Here is a 21,574-nt window from a genome sequence, read left to right as displayed (position 1 = left end):
GTACAAGAATGCAAACAGCAAATGGCATAGGGTGTAAGCATTTTAATCTATTCCAGATCACACACTGCACAACAAGTATTCCACATCAAGGATAAAACAATCAATGTGCCCAACAGCAATTCCCATACATATTAACCAGCATATTTAATAGGTGCAGTAAGTACTAGTACCTTATTAGTTCAAGCTGAGCGAGTTCCTGATTTGCTTGAAATATTGGTTTTTTCGTGAACAATTCCCCAAGTATACAACTGTTTAGAAAGAAGAATTAAAAAAAAGATTTAAGCTATGAACTTTTAACTCTGGATGATATTGTACAATAATCACTTTAAAATTTGAAAACATACCCACAACTCCAGACATCAATAGCAGGTGTATATCTTTCTTCTCCGAGCAGAAGTTCAGGAGGTCGGTACCACAATGTAATAACTTTATTAGTATATGGTCGACTGCATCATAAAGAAAGAGGACATCTTAACATTTACATTTCTCAAACAGTACAGAAATACTTCAGGATGACAATGTTTAAAAACATTCTTTAGTCTGTTCTTAATGCCAACAAAACCACTCAAAATAGCAAGCATTGCCAAAGCCAATAGGTCTCTTATATGACCGCTATTAACTTTGCAAATATGTTTTAGCAATGTTGTACCTTAGAGTGGCTGCTGTTCAGCATGGCTAAAAGTTAGTGGGGCAAAGGAGAGTGGCATGGAGTAGAGTGTCGTAAAGTGTCATAGCATGGAGTGGTGTAAAGAAGAGTGGCGTGGAGTGTCATGGAGTAGCATACAGTGGAAGGGTGTAGAGTTGAGTAGCGTACACTGGAAGTGCATAGAGTTGAGTGGCATAGAGTGGAGTACAGGGTCAGTGGAGAGAAGTGTTGTAGAGTGAAGTGGCACAGTGTGTCATGGAGTGGCGAAGTGTGGAGTACAGTGTAAGAGTTGAATGAAGTGGTATAGTGTGTAGAGGGCATTGTGTAGAGTTCTGTAGAGAAGAATGGCAATGAGCGGAGTGGGCTGTCAGAGTGGAGTATTGTAGAGCACAGTGGCGTAGAGTTAAGTGGAGTGGTATAGAGTGGCAGTGCAGCAGCACAGCGTGCAGCGGTGCAGTGCAGCAGCACAGCGTGCAGCGGTGCAGTGTCTCAGCCTAAGCGGGAAGGGTATGCCCAGACGTGGTTCCTGTGCTCGCTAAGCCACCAGATTCAAGTTAGCCTGGCTGATGAGGGGTGAAACCCCGAAACCAGTCTCAAGATGCTAGTTTCTGGTCCCGAGAGGGCTTGGCCCGACAGTTTGGGCTGGAATGTTCCCATGCGGAGCAGGGCCAAGACTGATTTGCATATGGCTGAGTCTAAACTGGAATGGCATGCAAAAAACCGATGGATTTAACCCAGATCTCTGACTGCGGTGAATGTTTTAGTGGTTCAGCATTCAGGTCATCATCTGTTCTTTTTTTAACAGTTGTAGAGTGCAATCATGCAGAGTGTGGTGGTGTAGAGTAGAGTCACAGAGTGCAGTGGTACATAGTAGCGTTGGGAAGAAGGCAGTGGCATAGAGCAGAGTGGTGCAGAGAATAGAGGCATACAGTCGAGTAGAGTGCAGTGGTGCAAAGTAGATTGGTGTGGAGTGGCATAGAGTAAAATGCAGTGGTGCAGGCAAAAGTGACGTAGAGTGCAGTGGTGTAAATCAGAGGGGCGTAGAGTGCAGTGGCGTAGAGTATAGTGGCGTATAGTGGCGTACAGTGCAGTGAATCAGAGTAGATTGCAGTGGTGTAGAATATATTGGTTATGAGTAAAGTGGTAGGGTGTGCATTGGTGTAGCGTACAGTGGTGTATAATAAAGTGGCACAGAGTGGAATAGAGTGGCATAGACTGCAGTGGCAAAACGAAGATTGTTTCAGAGTAGAGTGAAGTTGCATAGAGTGCAGTGGTATAGAGTAGTGTCCTATCGTGCAGTGGCGCAGAGTAGATTAGGGTGGCTTAGAGTGTATTGGCGTAGAGTGCAGTGGCTTGGCGTAGAGCGAGACAGAGTGCAGTGGCTTGGTGTAGAGCGAGACAGAGTGCAGTGGCTTGGTGTAGAGCGAGACAGAGTGCAGTTGCACAGCATGGAGTGATGCAGAGTACACTGTCAGAGTATAGTGGTGTGGAGCAGAGTGGTGAGGAATACATTAATGTAGAGTGCAGTGGAGCAGAGTGCAGTGTATAAAGGCGATGAATGACAGACAGTTGCCACCCCCACATCTCCCGGGAAGTCTTCGTCCACCTCCCTGTACCCCCCTATCGCTACTCCCACAGGCATTGTCCCCAATCTCTTCAAGATCGCGGAAGTCACATTTGTGGAACAGTCCCAGGACCGGTTTCTGGCTATCAGCCGGCTTCAGCCAGGATAGATTGACTCCAGTGGTGTGGAGAGCACTCCTCACCACTGGATTCAACCAAGCCGGGCTGAAGACGGCTGGAATGCCAGAAAACGGTCCTCGGAAGCTTGTTTCAGGTCCAGGGAAGGCATGGCTTGGCAGTTCGGGCTGGACTGTTCCCATGAGGCACAGGGTCAGACTGATTTGCATATGGCCATGTCTGAACTGGGGTGGTGTGGAGTGCAAAAAAACAATGGATGTAGGCCCAGATCTCTGTACTGGGGTGAATGTATGACATTGTTCTGCATTCTGTTCATCAACTGTGGTTTTTGCATTTGACACCTGATACCTGGCAGGTGTGCTGCTCTCAATGAACTACTGTGCAAAAAACAAATGCCACTCGGACCACAAGTTCTCAAATCTTTATCCTTGTGGGTCTCCTACTGATACCTAAGGGTATATTCACTTAATGAAATGCATTTACTTCAATAGTTTTTTCAAAAAACGTCTTACATTTGTTTTTCCATCGAAAAATGCAGGAAATAAAAATTAGGTTGAATGGTTTTTTTACTTCAGTCTTTTGTACATTATATTTTTCTTTTCAAACACACATTCCTACTAGCAATGCTACAATTATTTACATAAATGCTATACGTAAAACTTTACATACTATACATACATGGAATTAATAAATCAAAAAACATACAACAGATTCATATATAAGCTAGTGTGGACATGAACTGTCCTACTTTATTTGGATATATCGGGACCATTTGCTTATGACTCCTCGATACTGCTTCAATGTTAGGTCCAAAAACAAGGGAGAGGTCAGAGAACACCCGAGTTAGTCCTTGACTAAGCCAACTTAATCAGGCTTAAACGTATGTGTCTTTCAACACCTAGTTGTTCTAAGCGGAGATACTCTTGGCCTGTGTGGGATGTGCAGACGCGTTTTGACCTTCGTGTGGGGACCGAGAGGATTTTCAGAAGGTCTTACTCAGGGCTGGGGAACTTTTGTAGGACACTGAAATTGAATAAGGTGAAAGGTTGTGTTAATCCGTTATTACTGATAGGCATAATCCATACTGGAGTGTGTTTCTTTTACAAACACTCAAATGTCATACCTGGTGTGTGCCATGCTGCTTTTTAATGTGATGTCAGAATCAGAAGGTTGTGCCTATACGTCGTTATATTATATTCTGCCCTTTTCATATAATTTCTTATCTATGGATTGAACAAAAGGAGCGGTGATTTAAAAGGTGTTCTAATGAGGAAGTAAGAACAGTGCTCATGATTGTGCATGCATCTATTTAAATCTAGAAGATTTGGGCAGTAAGATGTGAGGAGGAGCTTCTTTTTATATAGATAATGCTAATGCAATTTATCATGGCTATAACACCTCTGAGCTAAGTGAGTTATCTCAATAAATGCGCTGGGTCTGCCCTCTATTCATTCATAGGGAATGCCTTAGCTTGACCCGTGACATTGTTATTTTTAAGCATGCTGGGTGGCGAGGACCCGGTGCAGGTTTATTTAAGTAGGCTTGGAGTTTGTTTGTCCTACTGTTGTGGACCCGAACTGCTTTTCTTCGTACTTCCTTTCGGTCTGGTGTGTCGTTCTGATTCCTGGCATTTCAGCAGCGTTGTTACCTTGACATATGCGGTGACTTTGAGCACGTGAGTACATTTCTTTATTTATTTGGCAATTTTTAAAGCGCGCAAATACCCTTGGGTGTCTCGGCGCTGTAGATGCAGAACTCTCATGGGGGGGGGGGGGTAGGGAGGTTTAGGCAGGGAACAACCAGGTCTTTAGTTTCTTTCTGAAATTCAGAAGGGTCGGAGCACACTTTATGTGTAGAGGGAGTGTGTTCCACAAAATGGCTGTTGCCACTGAGAAGCGTTTGTCGCCCCAGTTGGCCCTTCTTGTACGGGGGACCATGAGTAAATGTGCTGAGGATGACCGCAAGGTTCTTGTGTGTTCAAGCGGTCGGAAGGCTCTTCTTAAGAATAGGGGTCCGTGATCATGGATAGCCTTATATGCTATGCATAATGCTTTAAATTTGATACGGCTCCTCACCGGCAGCCAGTGCAGCTGTCGGATGTAGGGGGAGACCGATGCAAACTTAGGGATGGATAGCAGTGTCCTGGCTGCTGCATTCTGCACTGTTTGCAGTTTATTGAGGACCTTTTGTTGTGCATTGAGAAACAGTGCGTTGCAGTAGTCAGTTTTGGAGAATACCAAAGTACTGACCAGGGTTTTGCCTGCATGAGGAGGAAGGTATGGGATTAATTTTTTTATCCTTTTTAGTGTGTGGAAGGAAGAAGAAACCACTGCATTAGCATGTTGCTGAAATGACAGCTTGTTATCGAAGATAACGCCCAGGTTGCGTACCTTCGTTACAGGTTCTGGGGGTTGTCCCATCTGGTGGGGCCACCATTGTGGGGACCAGGTAGGTTGAAGCCTCCCGAATGTCATCACTTCTGTCTTATCAGAATTGAGTTTAAGACAGTTGGATGACATCCAGGAGCTTATTGCCATCATTCCCATTTGGAAGTTGGCTGCCACCGAGATTCCATCGTTGTGTATTGACAGCACCAATTGGGTGTCGTCGGCATAAGTAGTCAGGGAGATTCCGCAGGATTTTATGACCCTCGCCAGGTCCGACACATAGATGTTGAATAGTGTCGGACTTAGCGAGGATCCCTGCGGTACTCCACATGGCAGGGAGAAGGTCTGGGATGTAAAAGTGCCTAGCTTTACAGTTTGCGGACGGTTTGCCAGAAAAGAGGCCAGGAGGTTTTTGGCTTTGTCTGTGATTCCTATGGCCTCGACACGGTCGATCAAGGTGGCATGGTCGACCGTGTCAAAGGCCGCGGATAGATCGAGGAGTATCAGTACTGCGGCTCCTCCGTTATCCATCGTAGCCCTAATCTCATCCGCAGCTTTTAGTAAAGCCGTCTCCGTTCCGTGGCCTTGTCGAAACCCAAATTGGGTGTCATCTAGTAGATTGTTATGGTGAATATAGTGTGACAGCTGGGTGTTCATAATCTTTTCAAAGATTTTTGCAGGGAATGGGAGGCAGGCAATGGGCCTGTAGCTGGCAGGCAGGAGAGGGTCTAGACTGGGTTTTTTGAGTAGGGGTTTGATTATTGCTTTTTTCCATACTGAGGGGTAGACACCTGATGCAAACATTGCATTGCATATGATGGTTAGAGGTGGGGCAATGACTTCCGGGATGAGGTTAAGGATACTTGGAGGGCAAGGGTCCAAAGGTGAACCAGATTTGGTTCGAGCGATCAGGGGAAGGGTGATTTCGCAGGTGGTAGGTTCAAAAGCTGCAAATATGGGGCCAGTATCGGCGATCGATTGAGGGGGAGAGCGCACTACGTCAGGTGTGAACGTATTAAAAATGGCTCTGACCTTGTCCTCAAAGAATTTTGCCAATGAATCAGAGAGGGCTTGGGATCCCTCTGACTGGGGGGCAGGTGGGCTAGACAGGTAAGTTACTACTTGGAATAGTTTCCCTGAGGAGTTTTTAGCCTGATTAATTTGGTTTGTGTAATACGTGGTTTTCTCTGTTTTAATGATTTTTTTATAGTTAGAGAGAGCGCTTTTGTAAGTGATCTTATCAGCCGTATTAAAGTTACGGCGCCACTGCCGTTCGAGGTTTCTGCAGTGCTGGCGCTGAAGTCTGAGTGATTCAGAGAACCAAGGGGCTGAAGGAAGTTTTCTACTCCGATGGGATGATTTGAAAGGTGCTAATTTATCGCAGGCTTCAATCAGATTGTCCATGTAAGTATGTGATGCTGCTATGGGATCATGCTCATTAGGTAGTGGGCTGTCCTGTATCATCTGAGTGAGACGTTCAAGATTTAAGTTTTTCCAGTCTCTGAATTTGGTGGGAGGGGGAAGAGGCAAGCACGGGGAAGTGGGTTTAGTGGGAATAGAGAAGCATATTGCTGAGTGGTCTGTCCAGATTAAAGGGAAGACCTCGGTGATGGAGATTTCAGGGTGGTTGGTGAATAATCCATCCAACGTATGTCCTGCTTTGTGCGTGGGTTTTTTAACAATTTGTGTGAGTCCGGCTGTCTCTAAATCTCCCAGGAGCGTTATGGTGTCTGGGTCATCTAAAACTTCGAGATGAAAGTTTAGATCTCCTAAGATGGTAAACTGTGGTGATCCAATTGATGTCTCGATTATATGATCCAAGCGTGCTAGGAATTTGGCTCTGGATCCTGGGGGGCGGTAGATCAACATACCTTTGAAAGTGGCTTTACTGGATAAGCCTATTGAGAAGAGAAGGGCCTCGCATTCAGGGTATGTTGTGTCTGCTGTAGTTATCGTAAGGTGATTTTTGTAAATGATCGCGACTCCTCCACCCTTCCTTATCGGTCTATCTAACTTACACACGCAGTAATTGTTAGGCGTGGCGTCTCTGAAGTCCGGGCCAGAGGCTTCGTCTCCCCACGTCTCGGTGATGAATAAAATATCTAAATGTTGCGATTCTATGAAATCTGCGATTTCAAATTTGTGTTTCGGCAGTGATCTTACATTTATAAGTGCTGCTGACACTAGTGGCGGAGGTGTAGGGTGAGAGGTAGATGGCGTCTCAGTACAGGTAGGACACTTAAGAGGTCCGATCCTGGGATTGTTGTAGTAGAATTTAGGTATGGAGTGGGACAACCTACTTGTTTGCTTGATGCTGAGCAGTTGGTCCGAAGTATACGTTATTGGTGAAGAACTGTTGCCGGGGTGGGAGAGTGATGGATCAGGGGGGGTGGCCCTGTGCCCGGTCTCGGCGCGGACGAGCGCAGACGAGCTTGCCTTATGCGCGCCTTCGGCGCGCAATCGTCGCGCCCGCACATGTTGTCTGACTTCCGGCTATCGTAGTTATGGAAACACTAGTTGACCGTAATGATTTCTGTGGAGAGATGTATTTTGTCAGGATTATACTCATGCCTAACTTGCCACATACCAGGCAGGGACGGAAGAAATCCTGTTGATACACTTGTTGGATTGATGTTTACTCTTAAAAGCAATGCATGATCTCCGTCATTTCATTTAGCCAGTTTTCATTAGTGCCCAATTTCAGGATGAGTTTTGCTTCAAATCTGGACATAAGTGAAACTGAACGTTTCCCTCTCACATGTTGCAACACAGTCCACTACATCTCGTGCGGGCCATGTTCCTTTTCTAAACAATGTTGCACCACCGGTGTATTTGGCGCCCTGCACTTATTTCACGATCTGTGAGCAGATCAGCAATCTGATTGTTTACTCCTGGGAGATGTTCTGCAGGGAGATATATCTTTTGAGGCATGGCCCATCTCCATATGCTTTGAGCTAGGTGTCAAAACTGTAGAGAGTGTGTGTCTCCCTTGCTTTTGTATGTAGTACATTGCTGTCATTGTCTGTACGGACTAGGACAGCCTTGCCTATTATGTGCAGTTAAAAAGCTTTCAATGCGAGAAAAATTGCTAGCAGCTCCAGATGGTTTATGTGGAGTTGCTTTTGTTTTAGTGTCCATATGCCTTGAATGGTATATTGTTGAAGATGAGCACCAAAACTAGTGAGGGATGAGTCTGCTGTGAGTACTATCTGTGGAACAGAGTCGAGTAATGGCCGCCCTTTGGAAAGGCTTTGTGTGTTCCACCACTGCAGAGAGCGATGAGTTTGGCCATCCACCAACACCAGATCGTTTAACTGACCTCAAGCCAGGTTCCACTGACGTGCTAAGCATTCTGGTAGGGGACGCATTTGGAGTCTTGCATAAGGAACTATTAGAATGCAAGACGCTATCATTCAGATCAACTGCATAAACACTTGTGCTGGTAGTGAGTGCTGCGATTGAAACTGTGATATTAGTGTTTGGATGTTGCGTATTCTGACTAGGTTGGGGTACACTAGAGCTTTGCAAGTGTCTACTGTGGCTCCTAGGTATGCTTGCGTATTGGAGGGTTGAAGATGACACTTGGTTAGGTTGACAGTGAATCACAAGTCCTGAAGCAGCTGAACTGTTTTGTGAGTGTGATGTATGCAGCTGTGTTGCGACTTGGTTTTTATTAGCCAGTCGTCTAAGTAAAGGAAGATGTGTTGTCTTCTTAAATGAGCTGCGACTACTGCTCGGTACATGGTAAAGACTCTTTTTGCTGTAGTTACCCCGAATGGGAGAGCTTTAAATTGGTAATGTTGTCCGTCCACCACACACCGGAGATATTTCCTGCGAGCTGGGTGAATGGGAATATGGAAGTAGGCATCCTTTAAATCTAGGGTGGAAAGAAAGTCGCCTTGCTTAAGAAATGAGAGCACCTGCTTAAGGGTGATCATGTGGAAGTGGTCCAATTGAATGTAGAGGTTTAGTTGTCTTAGGTCCAATATGGGCCTGAGTGAGCCGTCCTTTTTTGGAATCCAAAAGTATAGGGAGTACACTCCTGTCCCTCTAAGACGTATTGGGACCAGTTCTATTGCATGTTTGTGTAACAGAGAGAGAACATCTTGTTTTATCTCGGTGAGATGTTCTGATGACATTGCACGCTGTTTCGGAAGGATAGTTGGTGGCGTGCTGGTAAGTTCCAGGCAATAACCATGTTGGATAATTTGTATTACCCAGTTGTTTGCGGTGTTCGAATTCCAGACAGGTAGGAACTGTGAGAGACAGGTCTTAAGTGATCAGGGGTAGTGTAGGTAAGTCATTGTTTATTGGCAGCAGAAGTGCGGTTGGAATTGCCTCTGCCTCGTCCCTTGTTATTATTTCCCCTGTAGCCTCCTCGAAAATAACCTCTGAAGGAGGTGGGATTGGTTATTTTTATAAGAGGAGGAAGGAGTCCGACGACACTGTTTTTGAGCCGCCTCTATAAAAGGAGCGGCAAAAGGAACCCCATCTGGAAGGTAATTGCAAGGCCCCATAGATTGAGCAGTTCTGGTGTCCTCCATCTTTTCAAGTGAAGTGTCGACTGTTGATACAAAAAAATGCTCTTTATCAAAGCGCTGATTGATTATTGGACCTCCTACTTGAATCCAGAGATTCGAAGCCAAGCGTGTCTGCATAATATGCTGGTGTTGATGGCACGAAATTCTGCGTCTGCTGCATTAAAGTGCACATTCTATGGGAGCATTGGTGATAAGCTTCCCTTCTTGAATGAGTTAGTTGACTTTTGTTTTGTACTCATCAGGCAAGTGTTTGAAAACCTCATCCAACTTATCATAGTGAGCTCTGTCGCAGCGTGCTAACAGGGCCTGCGCACGGGTGATTCCCCAATGGTTAGCAGCCTGAGGCCACTCATTTGCCTGATGCATCTATTAATTTAGACTCCTTATCAGGAGGAGGGTGTCTCCCGTAGTTTGTGAATTAGCTCTTCTGGGGGCGCTAGATCTGATAAGAGTCTAAGGGCAACTGTCCCCTAATATATGCATGGTCTGTAGGAGCAGGCTTGCACTTTTTCTCCACTCTACGGGTCAGTATTTTGGCTCTGACTAGGTCCTTAAAGACCTTGTCTATGTGGTTTAGCATGCCCGTGAGCAGAAGTAAAGTATTAGTGGACTTCTGTGAATGTCTCCAAAAGAAAATCTAACTCTAAAGGGTCTGAGTGTAGCTCCACCCAGTGGTATTGATCAGACAAGTTAATAATCTGTACAAAGCCTATATTGTCATCAGGTGGGGTGGGTCTGGAGGGATACAGGTCAGGGTTATTAGTGTGATCCGGGTCTTTATTGTAATCTTCCCATCGATCAGTGTCATGTGGAATGTCTTGTGGTATCTCCTGATCCTTGTCCCCATCCCCATAATCATCATCCGGTGGTTCAGATGAAAACGGGGGTGGTGGTTAATTTGATGGTGGGATTCGTTAGATGCGGGTTATGTGGAGGAGAAGGAGATATGTAAGGGGGAGAAGGGTTATTACCCATATCCTCCTTTTTTAGAGCACTAGGACAGTCATCTGAGAAATGCAGCTTTTGTTTTTTGGAAGAGTAGCTGTAAGATGTTCAGTTTTGGTATAGATATGGAGTCTTTTCAGTTTTGTGTCCAAAACTGTGTCCTTGGATGGAAATTCTCTGGAAGGAGTGTCTTTTTCCTTAGAAATGGGTCTCGGCGTGAAAGATTTATGAGGGTCTCTGTGCGCCGAATGTTCGGACACTGAATCCTCACTTTTGTGTTTAGAACCTGAATCTTTCGGAGCTGGATGTTTCGGCTCCGAGTGTTTTGGTGCAGAGGTTGACTGTTCCGAGCTTTTTGGTGCCGAGGATTTAGGCGTGGGCAGTTTCGGCTCTGAAGCTTTTTTCGGGTTTGAGGCCTTCGGTGCGAAGGTGTCTTCTGTGCAAGAGATGTGGGGAGTGGCACATGAGGCGGCTTATGTTTTGGTGCCGAAGGTGGCGTCTCGGCACCGGAATCGGGCCGGCTCGAGCCCGAAGACTTGTCCTTCTGTTTCGTAGCCGGGCTGGAGGGCAGGCATTGGAAACTTTGTCGTCGTCGACCCAAGCTCGAGAGTGGGGGTGATGCCGGAGCCTTAAGTTTTTCAGGGTGCGTGGTCACATGGGGATTTGTACTGTCATATGGTTACTACGTTTCTATATATTGTGTTAAGTAAGCATGAGCTTATTAAATGTTTAAACGCAATATTTTCTTCCAGCTTGAGTTTGCACACGACACCTAATTGTTATTGTAGCTTTCAACCTAGACAAAAGATGTGATTTATTTGAGAATAATATGTTATTGAGCCAGTATCAGTCGTGCTTGGTACAACTGTCTGTACACCGAGAACTGCACACTCTAAGAATAACCTAACACAAGGTTGCTGAAGGCCTGATCCTCGCACCACGTTAGACATAACACAAATAATGTTGCTGCCAAAATTGGGCTCTACGCGAGTTTAAGATACAGTTACAGGGAATGAATCAACACACTTGATGCTTCGCATGCAGAGAGCTGGTAGCTGTTGATGTGACCTCCTGCTACTGAGAATTAGAGGTATGGGTCCGTCCTGCTAGAACCCAGATGAGACGTTCTTAGATATAATATAATATGCTAATTAGGGTGCGCGAAATATAGGCGATACAGAATTCTATAGATTTTTGCATCATAACATGTTATCACCTTTTGCTTACTATGGATTAGTGACTATGCTGCTGACTCTGATTTTTATAATATGTATGTTGATATTATACAAGATACTGCGTTTGAGAATGCTGCATTGAAAAATAAACATTTCAAACTTGCACGTGTATTCTTTGCCTCCCAGTTTCGGTTTGGAATGATAATATAACGAAAGAGTGTTCATGTGTTCCACGATACCTGAGGTACTCTAAGTTCATGTTCTGGATTGTCTAAGTCATTGGTAAGTTATTACTAACGATGAGACACTGTAGCTAGCTTGGTAAGGGGATTTCTGAAACAAAGGTGAGTTTTGGATCATCCTAACTCACCCAGGTTCTAGGTCTCTGTGCACAGTTCTGTGGGAGAACGGAAACCCTGCTACATGGCGCCCATACGTTGATTGGCCTTATATCATGACACTCGAGTAGTATATCATTCAAACCTTAACGCCTTCATTCCCGTTTCCGGAAAACGGCAGTGTCGGAAAGACCTACCTATTTTTGAAATAGGTCTTTTTCAAGCTTGAATCTATCTGTAAACGGTTTCTTTGAATTACTACCCAGTTGTGCTACCAAGTAATCTTTGTGTTCTCTCTTTCCTGTGCTGACATGGCACAAGCCGTGGACATCCCGCAGCATAGTCGCATTGCGGTGCGTGACCATTTGCGGACTTATGATGTTCCTGTGGATGGCTTGGCTGTCGTTCTGGTAGTGAGTGCGGAACATGCTTACCCGTACAAACTATTTTATTCCTGGGTGACATTTCCGCCAGTGGACGCTAATTCTGGAGTGTTCCATTCATACACTGCTTCAGCTGTACCGGTTGCGTATGCTCCGTACAGAGCACTGGAGGTTCCTATTGATGCTTGGCAGCATGGAGTTTGGTTTGGTGGCGCCCTACCACACTCTTTATCCGCTTCGAGGTTAGGTCCTTTGTCCATTCCGGGCACTCCTTGGCCCGCTTTGGCTGGATTCACTCCTCACCCTCTACGCGCCACTTGTAACGTGGCTGATCTGCGGCGGCTTCATGAAGTCGCGGTGGCAGTGATTAGAGCGCTTGTTCATTACACAAGCCGTAATGTTCAGGACGCGGCCCCTAGGGGTGCACAGCTTCGTGCAGAACATGCTGGTCTGAAGATCAATCCAGTCATGGTGAATTCCGTGATGGGTAAAAAGCCCCAGGACAAGGATGATTTTCCGTTCTGGCTTGCTGAGAAATTCGGCCAGCTGGAAGCTGTGTTTCCCAACACGAGTCTGGGTGATAAACACCGGATTCTTACACTAAGTTTACCGAAAGATTTGGCTCCTGAACTTGTTGACTGTGAGACCTGGGGTAAGACTTTTGCAGCGGTCTATTCGAGGTGTTATGGCACCCCGTCTGTGACCAATCTGGGTGGGGTCCTTAAACCTGTTCAAGACGAACACGGACCGGAGTCGGCTGTGGAATTGGGTATGCGCCTGTGTGGCTCCTTTGATGTAGTTTGCGATCTGATCCATGCGAATGTCAAGGGCGATGCAGTGAACTTTCAGGTTGCTAACGCATTGGAGTTGGTTCCCGAGGCCGAACGACCCCGACGGTTGGCAAGGATAATTGTGGCTGCTTATAAAACGGTTGGTCGCAATGCCATGGGGGGTTAAAGCTTTTCCTGATAAAGAGAAAAAGCAGCCCCAGAGTCAGACATCGGAAACTAGTGGTCAACAAAAGTCCAAGAAACAAAATTGGCCTAAAAAGCAGAATCAGGGTAAGCAACAACAACAACAAACACAGGTTTCTGCTCCTGCGTCTCCGTTGTCTGCGCAGTCGGATCGTGTTTATGATTTGCGCGACAGCGCGATGATTAAATCGCCTGAGAGGTTTCAGGCTTCTGACCAACGCTCTCCTCGTTCCTTTCAGGACTCATCGGCTCCGTCAACCGGTGGTGGAGGGGGCGGCAGGGGCCGGGGTGGCCAGCAAGGACGTGGTCAGCCCCGCCCGCGAAACAGTGGAGAGCAGCAGGAAGGCTCTACGCCCAAGAGACCACAGTTTGCCACGAAGAAAGTCGCCGCCCTGACAGCGCATCGTTATGCCCCAGATAGTGAGAACGCGGCTTCGGAATCTGACGTGGGCTCTGACCTTGCTGGACAGCGCAGCAGAGATTACCATAGTGAGAGAGGCCCTCCGTCCACTGTTGAAGGTGACAGCGACTGATACTTATGTTGTGATTGAAACTGCAGATACGCATATTGCTCCCCCTGAACGTCTTTTTGAAATTATCCTGCTAATTGAAGGTGACATGCAGCGAACTGTAAAAGGGGTATTTTGGGAAAATCTCTCGTCTACGTATGACATTTTGCTTTCAGAGGCTGACTGGCCCCCACCTTTTGTTCTCGCAGCTCCGCGAGGGGAGGAGGTAATCCTGCCCAGTTTCGCGCACACTGTGCCGAGGGTGGAAGCGTTGCATTTTGCAGAAGAGTGGGCTCTGGCGCTTGCGCCGGCTGTGTACCGTAATCAGTGTGGCTGGGATAAATTGTCACCAAGCCACGAGATTCCTTTACGGTCTCAGCCACAGCCTCAACCTCAATATCCCATACGGCGTGAAGCCAAAGCTTCAGTCGCGGCTATCCTTGAACAATTGGAATATCAAGGTGTAATTGAAACGTGTGTGTCACCGATGAATAACCCCCTTTTTACTGTGAACAAGCCGGACTGCTCGTATCGTTTGGTTTTGGATTATAGGCATTTGAACTCGCATTGCCGTAACTGTGCAGTACAGAATACTCATGGCTCTGCGTTAGTGAATAGTCTTGAGCGTAAACGGTTTAAAACCACGCTTGACATTTCCAATGGTTTTTATGCCCATAGACTAGACGGTCTAAGTTCCCAATAGACCAGTTTTACATGCGGCGGTGTGCAAAAAATGTTTCGGCGACTCCCAATGGGCTACAAGAACAGTCCTGGAGTATTTTCCGCACGCATTGTCTCTCTTCTGGAGAGCTTCGACCCAGTTGCTTGTTCGTATGTGGATGACATTTATCTCACAGGCGACGATCTTTGGGAGCATCTGTGTCGAGTAAATAGCATAATTTGTAACTTTGCTGACATAGGTTACAAGTTTAACTTTGCAAAATCGCACATTGCAGAGTACACAGTGTTGTTTCTAGGTTACGAGCTTAACAACGAAGGGAAGGGTTTAGCACCCCACTTCCTGGAGAAATGCGCACAGTTGCGTTCTCCGACAACACTGAAAAAATTACAATCTCTTCTGGGCTTTTTGAATTTCGGGAGGACTTACATTCCGGAATATGCCCAGCGTATCAAGCCTTTGTATGCTTTGATACAACCATCTTTTTCCAAATCATGCTGGCTGCCTGAGCATTCAGCCATTCTACAATCTTTGCAGGCTGATTTGCTCACTTCTGAATACTTACAGACTTGTGATAACCAAACCAACCTAGTGATAAGAATTATCCCTGGGGCGGTGGGTTTCACGTAACCTGACTTTTAATGAGGGAGATACAGTACCTATTGCTTGCAAGTCACACTTGTACACTTCGGCTGAATTGCGTTTTTCCACTGTGGAGAAAGTTTTAACAGCTGTGCAGATGGCGATTCTTAAGGAACGTGCCCTGTCACAAGGGAAGCGCATGTTGGTTGTTACCCCGTGTCCTGCCTTAGAGGCAGTTACGAAGGCCAGTGTACCTAATTCCAAAGCTTTGCACCCTCGGTGGATTCACAAGATGTCACGTTTATTTTTGACGCCACTTTACGGTCGCAGGAATATTTACAGTATGAATTTGTTCATCCTGCTCCTTAAGCAATGCGGCCGTTGGAGGATTTCCATTGCATCATTTACACTGATGGTTCGGCGCAGGTTGCGCATGGCTCTAAACATGCCTACGTTTCCGCTTGCGCCATTGTGGTCGGTGCCATGGTGAACGATGAGTTCGAGTCCAGTGTCGTGCACACGCAGACGCTTGGGGACTGCACCGCACAATTAGCAGAGCTTTGTGCACTGATGCTTGCATTGGAGTGCGCTGATCCTAGTGTGACAACTTTGATCGTAAGTGACTCTTACTACTGTGTCCAGTCTTACAATGAGAACTTGTTCTTTTGGATTCAAAATGAATTTCGTGACTCCAAAGGTAGCACAATAAAACATAAAATGATCTGGGTCCGAGTGGCGGAACTGAAAGAGAAGCTGCCACTCGTGTTTGTGATTCATACTCTCGGTCATCAGCACGTGGGGGTCCACGCTGTTGGCAATTCGCTTGCTGATGAAGCAGCGAAGTCAGCGGTATCAAAATACTTAGTTGCAGCAGTCACGAGGTCCAAAAGCAAAATAGATGATGACATTTTGGCAGCAGTTGCTGCAACGGAGAAGGGAAGTAAATATCCTGCGGGGTTCCATTCTAAATACACATACCACTTAAGTCCCGATAAGGTTCCTTATGTGAAAATCCCTAAAGTTGGCGAACGTCTCGTTCCCAACTTGGATCGCAGAGCTGCTTTGATTACAGCAGCGCATGAAGGTGTGGCGTCTGCACATGCGGGCGTCTCAGCCACTGTAACTCAGCTACAACAAAGGTTCTGGTGGCGGGGACTGTACAAACAGACGCGCGATTATGTTCTTCAATGTGACATTTGCCAGCAGATTAAGCCTTCAACTGCTGCGCGTCCGCCTCAGACACAGTTGTACATCTCGAATAAACCGCTTGGATGCGTTTATTTGGATCACTGCGGTCCATTTTCTTCTGATACTGCATACAAGTACATCTTAGTAGCAGTAGATTCATGCACACGCTTTGTGTGGGTATGGCCACATCGGAGCGCTGATTCACGTACTGTCATTAAGGATTTGCGAGTCTTTGTGGGAATTTTTGCCTGTGGTACCTTCCATTCGGATCAGGGTCCGGCTTTTGCCTCTAAGGCGTACAAGGATGCTATGGTTTCGATGGGGGTCCAAGTCAAGTTTTCGAGTCCCTACAGACCTGAGGGTAACAGTGTAGTTGAACGAATGAACCGCGACTTAAAGCAATCTTTGACAGCTCGAGTTATAGGCACTGGCAGAAACTGGTTAGCCCACCTCATGGGCGTGCAGCGTGCGCTTAATAATCTCCCTAGAAGGTCTCTGGGTGGGCGGACCCCGTACGAAATGCTCTTTGGTATCAAGATGTATGTCCCTGACCTCGATGGGCTAGACTGCAAGGCCCAGGCCACGGCCTTTGACGTAGATGAACATTGCAATGTTTTACAGAATCTACAAAAGACCAGAGACAGTCTTGCGAAGGAACATTTGCCCTCCACATCGGATGATGCGCTGCAGATCCCGGTAGTTGGCTGGCTACCCCAAGTTGGAGAACTGGTTAGAGAGAAGATCGATAACAAGAAAGAGTTTGGTCCCTCATATCGAGCACCGGTTCGACTTCTTGGAGTGAAGGGCACAAGAACAGTCATTTTACCACCACTTCCAGGTCGTAAGGAAAACAGATTTATTTCTATTGACAATGTCAAGACACACAGGGTGGCCGATTCTTCATAGCATGACACCGGCTGTATCCTGTCCTTCCATGGTGAGGCACTCTGTGCTAGCAATAACTTCTGGTGCAGAACAGGAGGTGTCCCTCGAGATGCCTGCCATATCCAGTCCTTTATTAAATACTATTCCTGTTACTAACATTGATGAGCTGAACTACACTTATCCTGCTGATTTATCGATGCCTGATTTACAGACCCTTTTGGCAGACCAATCCAGATTCTCTTTTGACTCTGTTTCGGAAATTTCAAAGAAACCCTCAACTATTGCAAAATATGCCAAGTTATTTAAAAAACATTTTTTGATTCCCCCATGGACATACATTTGGTTGATCCTATTTTCATTTTACCTTTTTATGTCAATTGGTTTTGTGTTTTATTTTTCCGCCTGATTGATGGTCACTACGTTAAAGAAAGAACAGGAATTCGGTACCTAAATGGAACATTGGCCCCTCTTTCCTCTTCACATTCAGCGCACAGACTGAAACGAAACTTAAATACAGTCAACATTACTGCTTGGCCTGTCCTTGATGGGATTGTGTGGGATGCGGTTAGGTTTCAGATACATGGGCCCACTGAAGTGATTAATGTTCCAAATGTGCTTAGAGTAAACATGGGAGATGTGATTAAACAAAATATACGTTCTGATGATTGGGATATTCAGGCCGTAGAAGCATTATTCTCTGATTTGAAGTATTATGCTGCCTTAGATGCTGAGGATCTGTATTCAGATTCTACTAATTATGGTGATTTGTTTTGTTTTCAACACTATGGTAATCATTTTTTACATAAGACAAATTCCAGGAGGGTTGCTGTAAATTTTACACAATGGGAACATTGCCCTGCTCCATTAGGTGGCAGCTCCAATACGTTTCTGAAAAAACACACTTATTTCACAGACTTTAATCAATCTAATCCCGAGTCGTTTTATTTTAAAATGACACAAAAGTCCATGTCCAAAGTTAGACTTACCGATACAAAATTGCTGTATTCGAAGTCCTTTCTAGACAGGTTGGCTGTAGATGGCTACGAGTTTTGGAAAGGAATAATTGACCTTAAATCGGTTTGGGGTACCAAAGATTGGCAGGTACAAGGCACTGAGGCTCTGCACCGTGCATGTCTCGTCCCGAATCACATGTTTTTAAATTCATCCATTTTCCAAACAACATGCTTTGGATGGAGTAGTTTCTGTCCTGTAACTCCAGTTCTGTAGTAGGGGTATCTCTGTTATAGTCATAATCTAGTGAATAGTCCCGCCCATGTGCGTGGACCCCGGCAATCAAAAATAATCTCTTAAGTTGTCAAAATAATGCAGAAACTGCAAGACACTTAAGAGAGAATTTAAAGACAAATAATGCAGCCTATATCCACAGGCTACACTGTCCAGTACTTCAACTAGAAATTCCACCAAAAATCACCACACACAGCTCAGCCTGCTGGTTTCTACCATAGAGAAACCTGCCTCCCCCAGTCAAAGACTCAGGAATGATAGAGAGGAAGGTAGGGACAGACAAGCCCCATAGGCTGCCATTATGTGGCTTAAATAGGATACTGTGCCTTTAAGAGAACTTTCCAGACTTCTCCTAGTATCCCAGAATGCATAGCAGGTCCAACTTACTTTCAGTTCTTTTTGAAGGCGTATAAAACGCCAGACCTGCAGCATTGGTTACATGAAGAATTCTCCACCGGGGAGGAGGGAGGGCGCTTATGACTATAACAGAGATACCCCTACTACAGAACTGGAGTTACAGGACAGAAACTACTCCTTCTGTAGTAGGGGATCTCTGTGTATAGTCATAATCTAGTGAATAGAATGGCAAGCCCATCCCCACAACAAAGCGGCGGTGGAGAGTAAATACATAATGCCACTACTGTGCGAACAAATTCCGCAGCGAAGCCTGTCCAACCTGAGCGTCTGCCCTGGCGTCAGTGTCCAGGCAGTAATGCTTAGCAAAGGTATGAACCGACTTCCAAGTGGCTGCCTTGCAGATCTCAACAATCGGCACATTACGGAGCAGAGCCGTCGTGGCAGCTTTGCCCCTGGTGGAATGAGCCTTAGGCTTACCTCCTAAGGTCTTATTAGCCTTCTGATAACACAATTGTATGCAGGACACAATCCACCTAGAGATGGACTGTTTGGAGGTCGCAAGACCTGTCCTGACCGATCCATAATTGATAAACAACTGGTCAGACCTACGAATATCTTTGGTTTTATCCAGATAAAATTTCAACACCCTCCTAACATCCAGGGAATGGAGAGACCTCTCCGCTGGGGATGAAGGGTTCTGAAAAAACGTAGGCAAAGTTATAGTCTGGTTGACATGAAAATCAGAAATAACCTTGGGAAGAAATTTAGGGTGAGTACGCATAACAACCTTAGCAGCATGAAATACAGTATAAGGTTCATTACAACACAACGCTTGAATTTCACTCACCCTGCGGGCCGATGTAATGGCCACGAGGAACGCAGCCTTCCAGGACAGGTGCTGCAACGAAGCCTTATGAATAGGTTCAAAAGGTTCCTTCATCAATCTGGACAGCACCACATTCAATTCCCATGAAGGCGAGGGAAGCCTGACAGGAGGGAATACTTTCTTCAATCCTTCCAGAAAATCTTTGATCACAGGGATCTGGAAAAAGGAAGTCTGTGAAGGGCATTTCCTGTAGGCAGTCAATGCAGCCAGATGAACCTTAATGGAATGCACATTAAGGCCAGACTGCGCCAAATGTAAAAGGTAAGGAAGGATGACATCTTCCTTACAGGTCGTAGGATCATGGTTCTTAGACTGGCACCAGAAACAAAACCTCTTCCACTTGTAAGCATATGAAGTCCGAGTGGAAGGTCTCTTAGACTCCTTCAGTATGTCCATGCAATCATCAGGCAGATTCAGATGGCCATATTGCACTATCTCAGGAGCCATGCCGCCAAACTCAAAGACGAGAGGTTGGGGTGTAACATCCGTCCCCCGAACTTCGTGAGAAGGTCCGGCCTGCACGGCAACCGAATGTGAGGAAGGAGAGACCGGTGAAGTAGGTCCGTGAACCACCACTGCCTGGGCCACTCCGGGGCGATGAGTATCATCTGAGCCCTGGACCGGGCCAGCTTGATGAGCACCGCCGGAATCAGGGGAATGGGAGGAAAGGCGTACAGAAAGTTGTTCGTCCAGTCGATCCACAACGCATTCCCCAGCGTCCCTTGCTGGAAGTACCTGGAGGCGAAGTCTCTGCACTTGCTGTTTTCGGCGGTGGCGAACAAATCTACGTCTGGCGTTCCCCACCTTGCGAAGACTTCTCCTAGTACTTCGTCGTTTATGACCCATTCGTGGTTTTCCTGAAGCAGTCTGCTCAGTGCGTCTGCCTGAACATTCTGCACACCTGGTAGATGGGTGGCCGTTATCGTCAGTCCTCTGGCCAGGAGCCAGTGCCAGATCGCCTGCGCCTCCTGTGACATAGTGCGCGATCTCGACCCCCCCTGCTTGTTGAGGTAATACATCGTGGTGGTATTGTCCGTCTGTACAAGCAGAGAGTCGGTCCGGAAGGACGGAAGAAAGGCCTTCAGCGCCAAGTGAACAGCTCTGAGTTCCAGGAAATTGATGTGATACGTGGCCTCCATCGGTGACCACGTGCCTTGAATCTGCAGAGTCCCGGAGTGCGCTCCCCATCCCAGAAGAGACGCATCCGTCACGACAGTCTGCGTGGGAATGTCCTTGTGAAAGGGAACCCCTCTGAGGAGATTCTCCGCCGAACACCACCACTTCAGGGACTGAAGAGCATGCAGCGACAGGCGAATCTTGTCGTCCCAAGATCCTTTCCTCTGATCCCACTGGTCCTCCAAGCACTCCTGCAACGGTCTCATGTGCAGCCGTGCGTGTGGCGTCAGGAAGATACAAGAGGCCATCGATCCCAGTAGAGAAGACACCGTCCTCACTGTTGTAGATGGAGTCGTCATAAGAGCCTGAGCCTTCCGAAGGAGTGATAATCGTCGCTCTTCCGAAGGAGACACGCTTGCTGACAGCGTATCGATGGAGGCTCCCAAGTACTGTATGCATTGGACCGGAGTCGGGACAGACTTGGCCATGTTGATGTGCAACCCCAGCTTGTTCAAGAGAACGCACGTCTTCTGGAAGTGTGCTCGCGCTTCCGAGAAGGAGGATGCCTTGATCAGCCAATCGTCCAAGTACGGGTAGACGAACACCTTGTTCTTCCTCAGGTGTGCCGCTACCACCGCCATGCATTTCGAGAATGTCCTTGGCGCAGACTTCAGTCCGAATGGGAGTACTGTGTATTGATAGTGATTGGTGCCGACTTGGAACCGCAGGAACTTCCTGTGTTTGTGTGCAATGGGCACATGGAAGTAAGCATCCTGTAGGTCTATAGCGCAAAGCCAGTCTCCCCGTTGCAACTGAGGGTAGATCTGGTGCAACAACAGCATGCGGAACTTTTCTCTGCGAATCCACTTGTTTGCCTGTCGCAAATCCAGAATGGGCCTGAACTCGTTCTTGTCCTTCTTGCGAACCAGAAAGAACCGGGAGTACAGACCTCTTCCTCTCTGAGACAGAGGTACGCCTTCTATCGCCCTTTTCCTCAACAGGATATCCGCTTCCGCCTGAAGCTCGCGCAGCTGGAA

The 21,574-nt window shown here is 46.6% G+C and overlaps 1 protein-coding gene across 2 annotated transcripts in view; it reads right to left on the bottom strand.

Annotated features, from left to right (window-relative positions):
* The window catches only part of CDK13 (cyclin dependent kinase 13), an 841,634-nt gene that overhangs the window by 215,904 nt on the left and 604,156 nt on the right, over positions 1 to 21,574 (bottom strand). For both annotated transcript variants that reach the window (XM_086964864.1, XM_086964863.1), the window contains exons 10-11: positions 345 to 446; positions 171 to 248 (exon numbers count right to left, since the gene is read on the bottom strand). In XM_086964864.1, the coding sequence (XP_086820990.1) occupies positions 171 to 248; positions 345 to 446 (180 nt within the window). The remainder of the gene's footprint in view (positions 1 to 170; positions 249 to 344; positions 447 to 21,574) is intronic.

The sequence above is a fragment of the Lissotriton vulgaris genome, chromosome 4_1 (genome assembly GCF_964263255.1).
Source record: "Lissotriton vulgaris chromosome 4_1, aLisVul1.2, whole genome shotgun sequence".
NCBI lineage: Eukaryota > Metazoa > Chordata > Amphibia > Caudata > Salamandridae > Lissotriton > Lissotriton vulgaris.
This window is presented reverse-complemented; position numbering and strand designations above follow the sequence as displayed.